Source organism: Ahaetulla prasina, chromosome 2 (assembly GCF_028640845.1).
Source record: "Ahaetulla prasina isolate Xishuangbanna chromosome 2, ASM2864084v1, whole genome shotgun sequence".
Taxonomy (NCBI): domain Eukaryota; kingdom Metazoa; phylum Chordata; class Lepidosauria; order Squamata; family Colubridae; genus Ahaetulla; species Ahaetulla prasina.
Window position 1 is genome coordinate 132,036,789 of NC_080540.1, and position 20,343 is coordinate 132,057,131.

General features: G+C 41.0%; 1 protein-coding gene across 1 annotated transcript in view; it reads left to right on the forward strand.

Moving 5' to 3' along the window:
* The window catches only part of XYLT2 (xylosyltransferase 2), a 47,173-nt gene extending 29,037 nt beyond the window's left edge, over window positions 1–18,136 (forward strand). The window contains exons 4-11 of the mRNA XM_058171360.1: window positions 1,743–1,945; window positions 3,660–3,740; window positions 5,102–5,318; window positions 6,596–6,772; window positions 8,039–8,301; window positions 9,587–9,782; window positions 11,541–11,874; window positions 15,601–18,136. Coding sequence (XP_058027343.1) covers window positions 1,743–1,945; window positions 3,660–3,740; window positions 5,102–5,318; window positions 6,596–6,772; window positions 8,039–8,301; window positions 9,587–9,782; window positions 11,541–11,874; window positions 15,601–15,923 — 1,794 coding nt within the window. The 3' untranslated portion in view covers window positions 15,924–18,136. The remainder of the gene's footprint in view (window positions 1–1,742; window positions 1,946–3,659; window positions 3,741–5,101; window positions 5,319–6,595; window positions 6,773–8,038; window positions 8,302–9,586; window positions 9,783–11,540; window positions 11,875–15,600) is intronic.
* The last annotated feature ends 2,207 nt before the right edge of the window (window positions 18,137–20,343 follow it).

Here is a 20,343-nt window from a genome sequence, read left to right on the forward strand (position 1 = left end):
ATCCCCCGGAGCCAGCCTCGTGTCACCTCCTGAGTAGCCAGTACTAACCAGGAGGGGCACGGATCCAGTAAACATGTGGTGGCATTCAGCCTACCCAGCAACCTGTCCATGTCCTCGGGAGTCACAGGATCAAAATCATCCCAAACCACCTCAACAAGACGGGTCTCGGAACCCTCGCCTGGATCTACCCAATTTTGATCCAATCCGTCCCGAAGCTGAACGATTTTATCGTATAGATAACCGTTAAACTCCTCGGCACGCCCTTGTAGGGGGTCCTCCCGCCCCTCCTGTTGAAGGAGAGAGCGGGTCACCCGAAACAGGGCGGCTGGGCGGTTATCTGCCGACGCAATGAGGGAGGAAACATAGGAACGTTTCGCATCCCTCAGTGCCACTAGGTAGGTCCTGCTGTAGGACCTAACTAGTGTCCAGTCAGCCTCAGAACGGCTGGATCTCCAGACACTCTCTAGGCGTCTTCTCCGGCGTTTCATCTCCCTCAGCTCCTCGGAGAACCAAGGAGCTGGTTGAAAATTGCTGAGGTTAAAAATAGTGATCTAGACAGTCGTAATGCATGGGTTTCTCTTTTCTGAAGGAAAATCATGGAAGCCTCAGCCTGCTCTCTTACTATTACTCTCTGTAATAGCACGAAAGTTCAAATGCTGGTTAACCACTTTGGCAAAAAATTCCAAGACACATCTTGTGGTGCATGTTGATATAAAACACTAGTTTAAATATACAAGTTTAGAACAAGGCATGCATTAAAATAACAAGGCCCAAAGTTCTGGATAAATATAGTTTCCTGATTTGCTTCCTGGTGATCACTGTTTGGTTTGGACACAGAGAAAACCTTTGGGGAAAGCAAGACAAATCCTAAGATTTAATGCATAATCAGTGGGAGTCTTGCGCTTCAGATGGTTTAGAGTACCAGTATTTACCATGCTGTTCAAGTTAATTAGGTTAATTAACCTAATTAATTAGGTTAATTACAGTGGAAGGACTGCAGAACTTGAAAGGGTAAAGCAGAGATGAGGGCAGTGCAGGAAGTAGCTATTTGCATAGTTAGCAGAACAACAACTTTGAAGCAAAGAATAAATATAAAGTCTTGTGTCAATTATCAGAAATTCTATCTTGTTCTAGTAGATGTGGGATTTTGTTTTTGAGTTCCTTTTTTATATAAAATATAGCTATTGTCTATATTCAAGAAGACACTGGACAACCATTTGTCTCAAATGGCATAGAGTTTCCTGCTTGAACAGGGGTTGGACTAGAAGACCTCTAAGGTCCCTTCCAACTCTGTTATTCTGTATCTTGCAAATGAAATCTGACATGTGAAATTTCTGCCAAAGCCAGCATTTCTGGCTTTGGCAGAAATTTTTATTTCTACCCATCCATCCATTTGTGGCTTCAATCACTCAGGTAACTAGGCAACTTACATAAACAGGATTAAAACAACTCTCGGAATAACAAAAGGATAAGAAGCAAAAACTCCAGACTTTATACATATTATACTTCTAGGGGAATAATAAGTGCAATGGTTAAAATAATAAAACAAACAACAAACTACAGGGAGATAAGTCTCTGTGCCACACCCCAGGACTTGCTGGAGTTTCCTTACACTTTTGCACTACCACTGCTGTCACTCAATTCTTCCTGGGAAAAAAAGGGCCAAAGAAAGAGTGGTGATCCTCATGGTATCCTAAGCTCTGGCATTCAATTTCCTCTCCCTGTTTGCATCTCCCCTGCAGCGTTCTACATATCTGCACCGGGAAGTGATGGATCTGGCCCAGCATTATCCTAACATCTTGGTTACCCCCTGGCGCATGGTCACAATCTGGGGTGGGGCCAGCTTGCTGAAGATGTACCTGCGGAGCATGAAGGACCTGCTGGAGGTGACAGATTGGGCCTGGGACTATTTCATCAATTTGAGTGCCACCGACTACCCCACCAGGTCAGTCTTTAGGAAAAGGAAAAGGCCCAGCAGGCAGCAGAGGGTTCTACTGCTGACCTGTGAACATTGAGATCATATGAGACAAGCTGGGATGGTTTGAATGGAAGCTATCAGGGAGTTCTCTTTCTTCCCACCTACCACCATTTAATGCAGGTAGGAAAATAAGAGGGAACTTCAGAGTACAGTAGAACCTCTGGTCACGACCATAATACGTTCCATAATTTTGGTCGCAACCCTATTTGGTCGTGACCCGAACCCAGTGGTGGGATTCAGCCAGTTCGCACCACTTCAGGAGAACCGGTTGTTAACTGTCTGAACAGTTTGGCAAACTGGTTGTTGGAAGAAATCATTAGGGCAGAGAACCAGTTGTTAAATTACTTGAATCCCACCACTGCCCGAACCTAACCAAAATTAATGCGGTGGCCACATATGGGTCACTGTTGTTTGTAAACGAACAACAGGAAATTTGGCACTTACAAAAAAACCCAGTTTGGTTGTGGTCAGAAGCATTCGTGACCAGAGGTTCTACTGTACCAAGAGGCCATAGCATATCAGAAGTTTTGGTGTTGGGTGGCTTGAATTAGAACTGAAGAACCTTTTTGGATGAGTAGTGAAATGTTTTCAAAGAAAAAAGAAATCAAGAAAGTCCAGTTGACTTTTGGAAAAAGACCTTTGGGGCAATCATGATTTGGAAATTGAGAATCTCCATAGATGAATGGTTTGGTCCTGTTTTTTTTGCCAAAGCCACTCAATAACTAGATAACTGTTGTTTGGAAGATACAGGAGACAAGGAAAATGACTACTAAAAGGAAGGTTGGGAAATACATTGGATGTGGTTAATTGGAAATCTGCATAGATGAGAACATATTAATTTTGCTCTGTTTGCATCTGTTTTCTGCCTGCTTTTCCTCGTTTCTTTTTTCTCATCTCCCATCCCTCTTTTCCTTTTGCTTTCTTGTCCTCAAGCTCAGCCTTAATCTGATTCTTCTCAAAGCAGGACAGTCCCGCAGAAACATCTGTAGAAGCAGTTGGGGATAAAAGTTCTGCCCTCATACTAGGAAGGTTTCACACAAATTTGAGAACACCCAAATTGGAAATATTGCCTTAAAGTTTGGACCTGTTTACTATGCATTTGATAGGTGCAAATTCTCCTTTTCCAAAGAACTGTTCTTTAACTTCTAAAAAAAAAATCCTCTTTAAAAAAATTTGTTCTAGCATTTGTCTATCCAGGAACTAGTTCATGAGGGAACCAGTTCCTCATCCAGGAACCAGTTTATGAATGAACCAGTCCCTCATAAAGTGTTTGGAACTGCATTTCCTCTTCTATTGTTGAAAAGATTAGTAATGATTTTCTTAATTGAATGATTTCCTATCTGTGTGCAAGTGTATAAACAAGATTCTTTGTACAATGAGAATCCTGACAAAATATAATATCCAATAATATGGGTACAGTTTTTTATCTGGTCTTCAGAGCTTCAAAAATGTGTATAGATTGGAATTCCATTCTTCCTCTCTCCTAATCATGACTATAAAGTTTGAGGGTGTGTTGGACTATCAAATATCCCATCCTGCCAAAGTATTGAAGGAGGATGGTGGGTTTTGTAATCCAAAACATTTGGAGGTACATCAGGTTGCCTTTCTGAGAAAGCTTACTAGTCTGGGGTCAGTTTTCTGCTTTTTCTAATTCTTCCTTTTGATTTGCTGCCCCCTGCAGGACCAATGAGGAGCTGGTGACATTCCTATCAAAATATCGGGACAAGAATTTTTTGAAGTCTCATGGACGCGATAATGCTAGGTAATTCGGAGAGCTTTGGCATTGGGGAACAGATTAAAAATGACCAAAAAAAAAGCCCACAATCTCAGATAAATTGCTGTTGGACAGAGGACATTCTTGGCTGTGGTGTCCCAGTTGTAAATACCCTGCCTAGATCATCTGGCAATGCATAGGGCGTGCATAAGCGCACAAATGTGCCTACCGTTCCTGTCCTATTGTTTTTCTTTTCTTTTTCCTATATATATATATGCTTATACCTTTATATACTATATAACCTTTCTGTATGATAGTTACATATATTGTTGTGACAAAATAAATAAATAAAATAAAATAAAAAAATAAATAAATAAAACAAAACTGGACAAAAAATAAAAATAAAACTCCTTTTTTATCTCTTCAGACCCAGATAGACTTTCTAATATTCATTATACTATCTTTTAGTTGTCTATTGTTCTTTGAATATTTATGAACATTTGAAATGCATAGAAGCCTTTTCCACTGCTTTAACCTTTTTTTCATTTTATCCTCTGCAGCTATTCCTGTGCAGCTACTTTTTATCTTCTATTTAGATTTTATGACTATAATTTTTAAATGTTCTTTTTTTAAAGCATATTTTTGTCAGCTAGAGATTTTTTGCTATTAAGTGCTATCTATTTAAAAGAGAGAAGAAATGAATAGTTATGGTTAAAAAGATGCCATTGGGTACAGTCATATCACATAGGGCAAGTTCATGGAACTTGAATAGATTCTGTTGTTTTATTCATCTGAAACTGAATATAATTGAAACCTATATCTGAATTCCATGTACAAATAATAGCGTTTTTCTTTCCTGTCTTTTTGTTTTTGTTTTTATCAAACCTTGTCTTCAAAAAGAGCTCCAATCTTCATAACTGTAAAAAAGCAAAAAACATTTAAAAATGTGGGAAGCTTTGGAGCTCTTTTTGATTTAAGGCTCTGGTTTGTAGGAGTCTGTTGTTGTTGAGCCAAAAATTATATGATCACCGTGTAATTTCTACTCCCAGTAATTATTTTTTTAAAAAAAAGATCTTTTAGCATCTTCCACAACTGGCATCATTTGCTCTTTAAATGCTGACAAAAGAAACTCTTATAAATACAATTTATAAGAGTGTTGGCAATTTTTGAAGCCTCCAAAGGTTCATCAGACCAAGCTGAATTCTTTGCAAACAATCCACTTTCCAAAATTTAAGCTGAAGGATCGAAAGGCTGTGAACCAATATGATTACACCGATTTCCTGGAACTCTCAGGCTATAGAATTCAAAGTTTTCAAAGTACGGTGTTCTAGAACTCTCCTTGTTCGAAACTTAATCCCTAAAATTCCACGTTGCTTCCTAGTGAATCTGAGGCATTCATCTCCGCATAGGTTCATCAAGAAGCAGGGCCTAGACAGACTTTTCCATGAATGTGACACACATATGTGGCGACTGGGTGAACGGCAGATCCCAGAGGGTATCGTGGTGGATGGTGGCTCAGACTGGTTTGCCCTAACGCGCAGTTTTGTGGAATATGTGGTGTACACCAGCGATCAATTGGTCTCCCAGCTGCAACAGTTCTACACATACACACTTCTCCCAGCAGAGGTAAGTCCATCAGTTGTAGCGGCTTCAGAGTGACTGTGATGAATGGGGTAGTATTTTTGTATAGGATGGAAACTTTGTCCTGATACAGCCAATAACAGACTGAGTACCAGGCTGCCCTGCAAGTGTTATTATCCTAATTTATATAAGTAAAGAAATAAATCAGGTTTCTAATAGCATTCCTTCCCTGCTTCTCAAGTCACCATTTTCTAAGTCTTACTATGCTTAACTGAGATAAACTGTTGCCTCTATTTGCTTTCTTAATGATTCTTTATTATAACTCTCTTTGAGCTGGGACCCAGCCTCTCATATTTTGCAAACTCTGATGCTACTTAAGTAATAATCCTTTCTAAGAAAGAATTTATTGCTTAGCTAGAAGAAACGGAGCAGCCTGGTATGAAAAACAGAACCAAATACTGCACACTCCCAAGTAATTTTGGGCTCCAAGAGATGTAATTTGGCATTGATGAAGGATTAAACAGATCTGCTTCTGATCCAGATGTGCTAAAATATAACAAATGCTGCTGAACGAGGATCTTTCTAACTACAGCAGTTTGATATTTCTTTGTACCTGCTTTGCACAGGTGCTAAATGCTGTGGGGAAAAAGATGTCCATGCTGTGACTGCTCCCATGTTGATACCATGATGGAGTTAATAAAAATTCCTAAGAGGTGTTTGGAGGATGGAAAGCAGATTTTTTTGTTTGTTTTTTTAAGATATTGACTTTCATACATACAGTTGAGAAAATAAGTTGGGTTTTGATATGCTGCACATGCTTCTCATTTAAGTTTTCTAATGAGTGAAGAAACAATCCATGGATTCCTACACCAGACTTTATAACTGCAGAAGGTGAGGCATGAGATCCGGGTAGATCCTTCTTTGAGGAGATTGCTGATAATATTGTCCTGTTATTTTCGCCACTGTCTTGACAACTTTCAACCTCTTGCAAAATGAATACAGTAAAAAGTCAAGGCAAACATCTGCTAACTGAGTGAGAGATTAGGCTAGGCAGCAGCTGGCTGGCTCGCTGGCTGACTAGCTGGTTCATTTGTTTCAACAAAATAATAATAATTCAATCCCCTCCATTTGAGGTTCCTTCTGCAGCATGTGGCTTTTCTTCTAGAGTGAGGAAGCGTTTTTCAGAATGCAAAGTCCTCTTGGACCTTCCCTTTAAATAAAATTCCAAGTTTAGAATGACTGTCTTGTAGGCATGTAGGCTGTGGTAATTTCTGCCTGAGTGGAGCCGTATTTCTCACGATGGTTCTCCTCTCCTCCTACAGTCCTTTTTCCACACTGTCTTGGAGAACAGCCATGCCTGTGACACCTTGGTAGACAACAACCTCCGGGTGACAAACTGGAACCGCAAGCTGGGCTGCAAGTGCCAATATAAGCACATAGTTGATTGGTGCGGATGTTCCCCAAATGACTTCAAACCACAGGACTTCTTGAGACTGCAGGTACACCATACATTTCCATTTTTTGGTATAATGTAACTTTATTTCTGCTCTCAGGAAGTTATTCATCCTTTGTTTCATTTACACAAACCACAGTAACTCAGGGCCGGCAAAATAGCATAACGATATATGCTCTTAAGTCAAACTCAACTCCTGTGGACTTTTATCAATTCAGCCACACAGATTTCATGGCAGCAGTATTGAAATAGTTTGCCGTTGCTTCCTTCAGGATGTGTTTTTCTGACTTTCCAATTTAGCTCACACCCCGGAATACCTCGATATTCTCCCATCATCAAAATACCAGCCAGCTTCAACTCTACTTTATTTTGAACCTCAGGCAAGGTCAGCCAGGTTGGGTCACTCACCTCCTCTTTGCTGAGCAGCAGTAGCTCCTCAGGTCCGCCCCAACTGTAACACAGAATAAGATTTTGCCTTTTAACCTTTTATTTCATTTTTACATATCTAGCATTCGGCAGTGAACTCTTTTGCACTGGGATGAAATCAAGAGATAGTTGTCATTACTCTGCTGGTGGTCTTTCTCCCTCTCTCCTCCTTAAAAGCAAATAAAATGCAATAAGCATTAGGCAGTATTTTTAATATTAAACAAAAATCAAGAATGCGAGGGCATTACCTCAAACTGGCAGGCGGGAAATTCAAAAGTAATTTTAGAACGTATTACTTCACAGAAAGTGCAGTGGAAGCTTGGAACCAAGCGGGCCAATCATCAGCAACTGAGTTTAAACATGCATGAGGTATACATATGTCCATCATCTGACAAAAATTAAAATTAAAAATAATAATTAAAGATTAATTAATTAAAAAGAAAACAAAAAAACAAACCAAAGGGCAGGCTCAAAAAAAACTATTTTTTATGTTTCTAAGTTAAGACTAAAGAACAAAGTCCAAACTAATGATCATAATATGGATTTCATCCATATATACTTTTTCTTATCCTGAAGTTTTATATACTGTTTATAATTAATAACTATGTTTATTATTATCAAAGATCTATTGGCAAAAATAAGTTAATTTTCAAAGTGGTGCTAATTCATTTCCATATGCCATTATGTTGGTTTGGGAGCTATAGTTAATTTCCAGGATTTTGCAAGAAATATTTTAGAACAAATTGTATTGGAAAGTTTTAGATTCCAAGTGCACACTGGTTAAATTTCTCTTTTGGTGCTACAGATTTAGCATTGAATCATGCTATGAAACTCTTCCCTCTGCCTCTCTCTCTGTCCCATTTTCCAAATGCCTTTTTCTTTTCAGCAACTCTCCAGACCTACATTTTTTGCCAGGAAGTTTGAGTCCACCATCAACCAGGAGGTGCTGGAAATCTTGGACACTCATCTCTATGGTAACTACCCACCTAACACGCCAGCCCTCAAGGCCTATTGGGAGAGTGTCTATGACCGTGTGGATGGGCTGAGTGGGTTCAGCGACGTCACCCTGACTGTGTACACATCCTTCTCCAGGCTGGGGCTACAGAAAATGACCTCTGCGCCAGCCCAGAAAAAAGACAGGCCGTGCAGGTAGTGCAAGCGTGTGACAGAGCCTGGGGTTGCTTTGAGGTGGGAGAGCTTGGTCTGGATTTCAGGGCCATCGGTCATTTGGCCTGAGGGGAAAAGACATGTCCTATCCTGCTTGAGAGTTCACTACCTGATCCTTCAGATCACCCTTCTTGACAGAGGGACGGGGTGCTTTACCCTTGGAGAAAGACCAAATCTCCTGGGAATGTAGCTTTTACAAACTGGCCAAGTTCTGCTTCTGGTCTCTGCATGTAGAGATTGCTGTCATTTGGGATATCTAAGATGGGAAGGTGGACTTACTAACATAAAATGACTTCAGTTTTTCAGTGGCATTAGATGCTCAAAGTAAATAGTAGTCAGAATTTTGAACTAGGATCAGGAAAACTCATTCAAATAAACCTTTAGCTGTGGAAACTCACTGACTTTGGTTGAGTTATTCACTATGCATCTTACTTAGGAGGTGAATTGTTGTGAGGAATAATCTTGAAAGAAGAAGGAACCATTATGGATATCACCTTCAGCTAATGGAATAAGATAAGATCAAATAAATAAAACCATGTTATTCTGATAGGTCTCCTTGATCTTGAAATAGTCTATAGATGGCTCATAGATGTAGATGTGTCTGAATGTGTCTTTGATGTTAAGAACTATCATCTCGGTTTTGAGAACTGACCTTTTAGATGGCTAAAAGACTAAAACCTCAGTGGAGAATAAACCTATTGAACTGATTGGGACTTAGAACATATAAGACATTTTTGTGAGTTTCAAATCTGGAAGTTGGTTAGTTGGATCTCTACTGTTTAGGTGGGCCAAAGCAAGCAATTTCTCTGCCTGTCTCAGCTTTTCCATCTGCATTATGAAGGATAACAATAATGAACTTTTCAAAGCTGTTCCTAATTATTATTATTATTTTTTTATTTGAATTGATATCCCGCCCTTCTCCGAAGACTCAGGGCGGCTTACATTGTGTTAAGCAATAGTCTTCATCCATTTGTATATTGTATACAAAGTCAACTTTTATTGCCCCCAACAATCTGGGTCCTCATTTTACCTACCTTATAAAGGATGGAAGGCCGAGTCAACCTTGGGCCTGGTGGGACTGGAACTTGAAGTAATTGCAAGCAGCTGTGTTAATAACAGACTGACTTTGTCTGCTGAGCCACCAGAGGCCCCTATTATGCATATGAAATGCTCTGACCATTTGGAAGTTCTGTTTAGGGATGTTATAACTATTGCTACTATTACTACTATGATTAATATTATTGTAATTGTTCTCATATTTTTCCAGGTTTGAGCCACAGGGTTTTCCATCCAGTGTCCACTTGTATTTTTATGACGACCATTTCCAGGGCTACTTGGTGACTCAAGAAGTTCAGAACTCTGTAACTCAACAGGTGGAGTTTCTAGAAATATGGATGATGCCCCGTGGGACTCTCAAATTAGCGGCTAGTGGCAAATCAGCCAACCGTTTGCAGAATCTTGAGGTGGGATTCCTGTTTAGCTATTCTGTTGTTCTCTCCTGGCTTTAAATTAATCAAAATGCTCTCTCTGCTTCAATCAATGTATCCTCCTTCCCCCCACCCCCACTTTTTATCAATATGCAGCTGACATCTAGAAGATGCAATAATTAATTCAGCTTCCTGGAGGAAATTATGGTAGTCGACGACTGTGCATGGACTTCATATTGCTGAGCAAGCACTGTCTCAACAATATGTAACAATTTCACTTGATCTGCATTTCTGTTGTATGAGGAGTCCTTTCTTCAATATTTCGCAGCTTCCTCCAACAATTCTGTCTATTCCTGACTGCGACATCCAGTAGACCAGCAAGTGGAGATAGAGATTAGTCTTTACTCCCTGAGCTATGTGAAGCTTATGAAAAGTATGAGTCTAAAGAAAAGATGACCTCCTCCATTCAAAATAAGGTCATTCAGGAATACTTGGGCAAGAAAAGAATTATGTGGTTGAGAATGTGATCTGTGAAGAAAGCCCAAAAGCAAGACTAGGAATAGGAATTGAATACGACTGAAATAGCCTTCTCTGCAACTGCAAAACTTCACCTTTTTTTGAGGTTCTGTTCTATGTGGCTGTGAGGTGTTGTAATATAATTAATAGGGCGGTATGATGTGTGAGGGGGTGCAGTGGTGTAGCTGTTAAAGACACTGAGCTTGTCTGCTGGAAAGCTGACAGCCTGAGTTCAAGGCCCAAGTGCTGCACGATGAGCTGAGCTCCTGTTTCTTGCCCCAGCTCCTGCCCAGCTAGCAGTTCGAAAGCATGTGAGTAGATAAATACTTCAGTAGGAAGGTAACATTATTTCATGTGCCTCGGCGTATAGTTATGCTGGCCACATGACCACAGAAATGTCTTCAGACAATGTTGGCTCCCTCGGCAAAGATAGAGAGATGAGCACTGTCCCCTAAAGTCAAACACAAGTAGAAAGGGGACACTTTTATCTTTATGATGTGTGAATCTTTCCATCCAGATGGATCATCTTAAAAAGGGTGGTGTCAACCCAGATGGAATTTCCTTATTAGTGCTGCCCACATGGAGTATTTCCAGAGAAATGTGAGCCCTCTTGTGGATCACTGAATGAAGAAAGACTTTGACAAGGCCAATTCTAAATCTTCTTCTGTGGGGACATGCTGGCAGAAGAAAGAAATTTTTTTCTAACAGAATTTGGAATAGAATATGGCAATGTAGTCCACCTTGGTGTAGGAATGCAAGTAGTCCTCAACTTACAACTGTTTGTTTAGTTGCCATTCAAAGTTACACCAGCACTAAAAAAAAGTGACTTATGAACGTTTTTCACACTTAAACGACTGTTGCAGCATTTCCACAGTCATATGATCACAATTCAGACACTTGGCAATTGACTCATAGTTATGATGGTTGCATTGTCCCGAGGTCACCTTTTGGAACCTTCTAACAAGTGAAGTCGGTGAGGAAGACAAATTCACTTAACAACTGCTTGATTAACTACAGTGATTCACTTAGCAGCTGTGGCAAGAAAGGTTGTAAAATGGGACAAAACTCACTTAACAGGTTGTCTCGCTTATCAACAGAAATTTTGGGCTCAATTGTGGTCGTCAGTCGAGGACTACCTGTATTTTTTCCCCAAATGCTTACTCGATGAAACGTTATAAATGTCATAAATGTTTCTTGCCTCTTGAAGAGCATGCTTCCCATGCTGTGGTTGGGTATTCTTCCCCATTGCAAACACCTCCTTTCTGTCCACTCTTACAGGTAGGTACTGAGTGGGACCCCAAAGAGAGGATCTTCCGCAATTTCGGTGGCCTGATCGGGCCTTTTGATGAACCGGTGGCTATGCAGAAATGGGCACGGGGACCCAACCTCACGGCCACCGTAGTTTGGATTGACCCCACCTATATCATTGCCACGTCCTATGATATTACAGTAGATGCAGATGCAGAGTACACACAGTACAAACCACCTCTCAATTGGCCCCTCCGCCCAGGAGCCTGGACCATCCGCCTTTTCCATTTCTGGGAGCCCTTGGGAGAGAGCCAGTTCCTAGTGGTTCCCCAGACCTTCAACCACAAGCAGCCTCTCCGGAAAGGTACGTGGCCTAAAGTGAGAATGCCTGGAAACAAAAAAGGAGTGCAAACTCAGGAGAAAGATTCAGATAACAAAAGGGATCTCTACTCTATGTGTGTGCGTCTCTCTCTCTCTCTCTGTGTGTGTGTATACTAGAGAAAGAGATCCCACTTTTCTTATTTCAGAACAGCTAAAAATAGTCACCTTGTCACAAGATGGGCAGCAAACGAATTTAATAAATAAAAAAATAAACGATTAAGGTTTATGAATAATTGAATGCGTTGAAAAGAAAAACCAAAGGTGGGAAACAGAAGTTACAAAAAAAGGCAGGTACAATAGTTAAATATATCAAGAGATATGTACTCTGCCTGGGGAACAAGCATCTTCCAAAATAAGAAGAACAGTGACCCAAGAAGGTACCAGTTCTGTAGACACAGTTCCATAGTTAATGTGAGGTCAGTCAGAAGGCCCTTCTTGTTCCACTAATCACAATTCCGTTACGGGACACAGAGAAGGGCTTCTCCATCAGAAGACACTTATGGATAACCTATTATGGGACAAGGCATTTCTTAAGGTAATCCTGCTCTAGGCCTGCAGTTCTAATGGGCCATCACCAACACTTTGATGTGTATAAGAATTCTACACCAACGATCTGTTCACAAAGCTTATTTAGAAGGAAACCCCAAGTAGAATGTGTTACAATGATTCAATCTTGATATAATTAAGATGTATACCATTATACTGATATACATATACATATATACATATGATATACATAGACAAGCTGAGCTTGTCGATCAAAAGGTCGGCACTTCAGCGGTTTGAATCCCTAGTGCTGCCGCGTAATGGGATGAGCTCCCGTTACTTGTCCCAGCTTCTGCCAACCAAGCAGTTCGAAAGCACGTAGAAAAATAGGGACCACCTTTGGTGGGAAGGTAACAGCGTTCTGTGCGCATTTGGTGTTTAGTCATGCCGGCCACATGACCATGGAGACAACTTCAGACAGCACTGGCTTTTTGGCTTTGAAATGGAGATGAGCACCGCTCCCTAGAGTCAGGAACGACTAGCACATATGTGTGAGAGGAACCTTTACCTTTACCTTGATATCACTATGACCTTCTCTGATGTCATTAGAAGTGGTCATATATGAGCACCTAAGTTGAGAAGAAGCATTTACTTGCTGCAGCTGTCTTCTGAATTTCTACATGGAAGCCATCCAAAGTCACTTCGAAATAATATGGGTAGCAAATAAATTTAATAAATAAAATAAGTAAAATAAAAAATTGAATCTAGAAAAACCTCCAGATTAGCTACTTGATTCCTCAACATCCAAGACAGGCTGAAATCATTTTCCTGAGTACATCTGCTTCCTAAGTAAGAGCCCCTGTCTCTCTCTGGATTAATGCAGAATTTGTTAGCCCATATCCAATATCCATTATTAGTACTAATTCAACATATCAGCAGTTTATTGGTAATAATGAAGAGATATGGAGCTGTGTGTGTGTGTGCACGTGCATGCAAGCATGTATGTATGATGTGTTCTTAAGGGCCCTCAATATATATACATATTACATTCATGATTTAATCTTTTGTGATTCCTTGAAACATAACTGTAATTTCCATCAGTTTTAGTCTGCAAAATGTCCTGTGGTATTGTCAGAGTTTTGCATTAAAACCCTCTTTCAGGAGGAAGAGGATATTATGTAAATACGACCCCGGTCAAAACAGGAACAATGCAGTCCTAAGCATGGATATTTGGAACTCTGACTATGTACAGCAACCCCAGAAGACTAATGGCCAAATACTATTCCCCAGAATTTGCTTTTGAAGCCACAGCAGCCATGACCTCTTCTTATATTAGGGTGTACATCATAGCTTTGAAAATATACAGGGCTTGATTTAGAGGAACATTTAATTTCAGATCAGTAGGCAAGGCAAAATGCAAATGTTTTTGTTGTCAATCTCCTGCCTTTCAAAAAGACTTAGAAACTATAATTATAAAATTAATCTTTAAAGCCCTATATAGTTTGATTCCAAAGTATTTCAGGAACTGTTTTCTGCAAGTAGAATGTGCCCAATTCACATTTAAACATGTAGAGGGAAGGCTTATGGTCCTGTTCCTGCAGACTCCTTCTTATTGGCCCCCAGGATTTGGATACCCTACTTCTGGAGCTACACTCCCTCCCTCCCAACTAATCTTTCTCAAGCAATGAAGACTGCATCATTTAATTGGGGTTACTGGCTGGGTGACTTTGATGGTTTTGGTTCACTCATTAGAGACAGGATACCAAGTTTTTCATATTTATTGTCAGGTTTTTCATTGAAATGGTTGGTTCCTGTATTTTTAACTTTACTACTATAAATCTCCTGGAATTTATATATGGTTTTGAAACTGTTACAGAACGCTTGGTAATGACAATTGGAGAGAGGAGGCATCTCAGTTCACTGAGCCATTTGCATTAGCAGGATGCTATTTTACATGCCTGGTTTCCTAATGCAGGTGTCCAGCTCCTTGCCGAGATTGGATATCTCGTCTGTGATTGGAGGGGGGGTGGGGAATATCCTTCATTTCAAAAAAGCAGTGCAAGTTTAAATTCAGAATGATGGGTGAAGTAGATATAGGTAGAAAGTAAAGAAGATGCTCTTGAGAGAGAAAAGCCAAATCTATTATAGGCCAGATCTATTATATTATCAAAGTAACAGGGGGAGGGGCACCTGGTTTAAGTTCAACGCAAGAAGGTATGTGCAAGTGACTTGGGCAGATGTGCGCCTAATTCACATGAGTACGGTGGGGGGTGGGAGGAATCAAGCATAGTCCAACTTGCAAGTTTTGGTTATTGAGGCCAATATTAGGAAAAGTGAGTTTTAGTTTTCTCGTGGAGTTAATTTCTTGTTTGGCCTACTCAGTAGGGTTGATGGTGTGCTTTCCCTTCCTCAATGACTGTGATAAAATAATGGTGTTAAAGAGGGAAGGGAAGGAAGGCTTCCCCACCACCAACAACCTTCAGTTCCATCCTCTGGCAGCCAATTATTTTGCCCAAAGGCCACCAGTAATAAGGGCATGGCACGGGAGGGATTCAAGACTTGAATTGATTCTAGTAGAATTGTACAAAACGTTCCATCATGGAATCTTCTCAATTGTTCTGAGGTTGAACCATTTGCAGAACAGTTACTCCAGGTTATTAGTTTGCTTCTAGCCTACTATTGATGGTCCTTGACTTGCAGTCATTCATTCAGTGACCATTTGAAGGAACTGGGGGAGGGGGGAGAAAAAGACTTATGAACATTTTTCCCAGTTAATGACCACTGCAGTATCCCCACCCATGGTCACATGATCAAAATTTGGGTGCTTGCCAACTGGTTCCTATTTATTGACGGTTGCAGTGTCCCAGCGTCAGGTGATACAGCTTTTGCGATCTTCTGACAAGTAAAGTCAATGGGGAAGCCAAAGTCACTTACCAATTGTTTTGCTAACTTAACTATTGCAGTGATTCATTTAATAACAGTAGTAGGACAGGTAAATGGGGGCAAAATCCACTTAACAACTGCCTCGCTTGGGAACAGAAAATTTTGGAGTCAGCTGTGGTCGTAAGTCAAGGACTACCTGTATGATTGCTGTACGCTATCTGGGGGTGGCATATAAATAAAAGTATATGTAAATAAACACTATATGTGTACCTAAAATATGGGCAGATTTGTAGGAGCCCTTTGCCTTGCTTATCTCCTCTCTTTCTGTGTTCTGACTCAGATGATGGCAAGTGGCTCCATGCTGGCCCTCCCCGGAATGAGTACATGGAGCAGAATTTCCAGGGCCTGGCTGGGATCCTGAACCTTCCCCATTTAGATGAAATGGGGCGAGCTTCCCAGCAGCACGCACAGCTCTTTGGCCATGCTCTAGAGAACTGGACAGACAGCAGCATCAGCAGTTTCTGGTCGGTAGCGGGACTCTGCATGGCGAGCCCTTCTAGCTGCTCGCCCTTGGAGCTTTGTAACAAAACCTCTTGGAGTTCACTGTCCCCAGACCCCAAATCAGAACTGGGGACTATCAAGCCAGATGGACGGCTGAGGTAGCAGGGGCAGCCGGCAGCACATTCTTGGGATCAAAGAGGCATCGCCCCATGGAGGGGGTGGGGTGGGGTGGGGTGGGGGACATGAACCCCTCCTCTCTGCAGGGAAAACTCTTTTATGACTTCAGCCTGTGAAAGTGCACCATTGTCACATGGGACAAACACGAGGACGGGAACCTTTTGTCGTGGCAGGCTTAGTGGTGCAAAATGCAGCAGAGCAGAATTCCCCACCACCATTCTCAGGATTTGCTGGAAAGAAGCAAAGGCAAGGAAGAGGAGCAACATATTTATAAACCAACGGAGCAACGGAAACGTTCTTGACCGACAGATTTGACTCTTAGCTCCCCAGCTCCAGCGCACCTAGGCCAGCGGGACCTCACCAATCATGGAGTACGCTCTGCAAGATCAGGACTCTCTGTTCCCAAATGGTTGCTGGCAAAGCATTCTGGGAAATGGCAGGATGGAGTTGAGGAATACAGGAAGCCAGCTGCTTGGCAGACCTGTTTTCCATCTTCTTCTTCCTCCAACCTTTTGGTTCTTATTTTTTTTTTTATAAAAGTGCATGTGTATATATAAGACAAAAGTGCAATATAGACCACAGTCATCTTACCTCTCTCCCCCCTCTTCAGCGTCAATGTTTCCATTCTCTTCTCCAACATGTTGTCTTGATGTTTTATAGGGTATAAAACAAAATTGAGTGCCCTCCTAGGCGTCCTGGGTGGTTGGATCTTGCTGCTAAGATTTGAAAGTTGTTTTTTTCTTGGGGGGAGGGGTGCAAAATGGAAATGAGCTCCCCTTCCCAGCCTTACAAGCAAAACAGGAGCTGGGCCTTTCTGGCCAATGTGCCAAGCTCCCCTTTTAATGGAACTGCCGGTGGTGCCAAATCCAATGTACCCACTATTGCCTGTTGTGAGGTATCTCAAGCCTTACAGTCTCAGCTGTCTTTCCTCTTCCAGTATGAATTCTGGCTATGGCTACGTATTGGTAGTAGAGCTAGGCTAATGGCCCTGAGTGTTCTTACTAAAGGGTCTCAATCCATCTGAAGCAAAGCATTATATATCTTTCCGTTTTGCCTCTTTTCAATGGATTACTGGACATCTGGCTATCTCCTTTTACCTTCCTTGGATTCCCCTAACCTGTTTCCTCTCATCCTTTCCACGGTTACTTCTGTATTGTTTCATCTTCCCTTAATTTTCCGTTAACGCTTAAGCTTGTCAGGTTCAGACAATACTGTGTCCTGCACACGTTTACATGTCCTCACCCTGTCCTCTATTGGAAAAGCTGTCCCTTTAAGAGCTATAGCTCCTTCAGCCAAAAACAGATTTCCCATCCTCAGAGAGTGATGCTGTTCTGTACTGAATGTTGTCCAATGTCTAAACATATTTCTTAGTCTGATTTGCTCTTTCAGAAAACTGCATCCCAGAAAACTGAGTGAACCACCCCTAGTTCAACTGGGGCCAACAATGTCTGAGCTTGTCTTTTCCTAATGGCTATTGGAGGAGGGGAAGTATCAAGAAAAGAAATTATTCTTTGGAATATTTTTAATGTGTGCCATATCAGAATATACTGATCAGGGATGGAGAGCTGATCTCTTCCCAAATTGTTGAGTTCCAGCTTTCATAAGACACTGCTAACATGGCCAGGGGTTAAGAATGATGGAAGCCGTAGTCTGCCATTGTGAGAGCAACATGGGCATTTAAATGGTTTCATGTAGAGTGGAGTTATTGTTGCCTGTGAAAAGGAGTTTTAGAATGGGTCTATCCCCCACTCTCCATGTCCAGCTGAAGTTCTGAAGCAACTTCAGAAAGGTTTTAAAAGGACCCTAGTCTCAGGTTTTGATCCAAGCTTTTCAAAACCTGCAGGTGGTTAACTTCCTGGATCAAAAGCGTAGATGACCAGGGTTGTCTGGTTTTAAAAATAACCTTCCGTTTTAAGGTCTGCACTGATGCAAGAAGAAACAAAGCAAATGGAAATGCTCGTTGATGAGGTATGGCAGAACAACAACACAAATGGTTAGGATCAGTTCCGCCACACATAGCATAGACTGTGGGGCTGGGGAAAGAGTAGTACCTCAACCTGGGAAAGTTTCTTCCGTGTACTGTGCTAAGCGTCAGCTGCAACCCTTTCCAAAGAACGAGTGCTGAAAAATGTGGTGTCAGAGCATTATGTAAAGTTGTCTTATATATGCAACACAAATATATCTACGGTATATCTCTACAGTGTGAAGAGTGTGAATTCTTGCAGTTGAATTCCTTGACTCGGTCAAGAAATATTAGATTGTGTTTTGCAGGGAGGCTGGGGGTCAGTAGCAAAACAACCTGCTCTAATAAGGGTATTAGAAGGCTAACACTGGGAGAACAGGAAAAAGGAGACTGTATTTCTGTGGCTAAAGACTGGCTTTCCAAAAATTCTATTAGCTTTGCTGGAAGGAAGAATTAATCTAGCACCCATTGGCTGTTACCAGCTTAAACTCTGAACACCAGACAAACTCTGTGATTCTAGGAGGACAGGATGGGTCACTCTTTCCTCCTCTTTCTCTGAGTTGTCCATACAGTTCTTTACTAGCTTTATTTAATTAAAATCCCCAAATCCACGATACATTTTTAAAAACCTGGATATTCACTGAATGACACTCAGAATAATATACTTTTCTTGCAATCTATGCTGTCAATGAATGATTGTCCAGATTTTTGCAGTCCGGATCCAGTAATCCTAATTTAATCATCTTTAAACAGGTAATCCAGTCCTTTGCAATTTTGTTACCACCAGTTGAATGGACTTCACATCTCTGGATTTTGAGGAATCACCAAAATAGCTGTGAGCTTCGAGAAGTAATGTCCACATATCTGAAAGATGCTAGGCTGAGGAAGATTGAAATATTAACTTGCTTAGTAAATTATGCTAATTAAGCAATTCACCCTCAAGTTGCGTTTTATTTACAAATCTGGATTTCTTTGTAAGATTTAGACAACCCACTAAGCTCTAAATTACATACTGTGGTGAAATTATTTAGGCTAGATCAGATGTTTTGAAATTATATAATTCTGCCACATTATCTGCTCATCATATTCCTAAATGTCTGTGGAGATTCTCAGTCATCCAGGACACAGTTGTCCCAAAGGTGCTTTTTCAAGAGGCAACTGGACTTTCTGGTTTTTCTTTGAAGACGTTTCACTTCTCACCCAAGAAGAGTTGATTTGCAGCTGAAGAAGCTTCTTGGATGAGAAGCGAAACGTCTTCAATGAAAAACCAGAAAGTCCAGTTGTCTCTTGAAAAAGCATCTTTGGAACGATCATATATTCCTATTCAAAAATTAATTTTGTCCAAAGCAAGATTCTGGAGTGTACATTGTATGGAACCATTTGATCAGAGATGAGCTTCACATAATTTAACAACTGGTTCGCCTAGTGCAGAACCAAAAATGTGAGTGTGCGCGCCTTCAAACGTGACAATTTTATATGTGCAGCTTCTAGCACACCTTCCCGGGCAGCTGCAGTGAGTAGAGCTGGCGAGGTACGGAAATCAGCTGGGTTGCGTGGGTGGGGCGAGCGAACCAGAGAGAGATATATAGGATGGGATAGCACCGGGGCAGATGGTCGGAACTACCAGTACGGGCGAACTGATCTGAAACAGCAGCAGCCCACCTCTGCTTTTGACACAGAAACTGATTTCAAAAAAGATTTTGTGCTTTGCCCTTTTTAAAGTTTCTAATTCTCATAGTTACGGGCAAGATGATTTCATCAGCAATGTGGCTAAATTTGAGCAAAGTTTTTAAGCAGTCAAATTCAGATGGGTCGCAGCCTTAGTTTTTAATTTTATTACATACCTTCAGTTGTTGCAAGTAAGCAGACTTGGGATGAAATTCGGGATAATTAAAGCAGTAATTGCTTATATTTGGATGCCAAATAAAATCAAAGTTAGTAATTATGCCAGTGGAGAGCAATGCAGAAAATGAAGTATTTGTAGAATCTGCTGATAAGAGCATATCAATAATTTGAAGGGGTCTTTGCTGGATTGCAAAGTTACAGTGTTTGCAGAGTCTGAATGAGTTCATTATCCTCTCATTGCAAAAGAGATGAATGAACTAATCTTTGCGGAGTGTTTAAAGGCCACTTGCATAAAAGCTGGTATAGAGCTGTCAGGTGTGATTAAGCTCACCATCTCCCCTTTTACTATCATGCTCTCCACGGAGGCTCTCTACCTTCTGATATTATCACATTCTTTTAATGAGAGCTGATTGAATAAATATGGCATTGTTCCAAACCATTCAGTAAGTAGTCTTTGAAACAGCATCAGGGAGATTTATTTTCATTGGCTGGCTGATTGTATGAAAAGGTGGGGGGGTTGGAATGTTAAAAAGGTGGGGGGGGGGTGGAATGTTAAAAACAAGGCTGGGATTGTAGCCTTCATTTGCTGTGTGTATG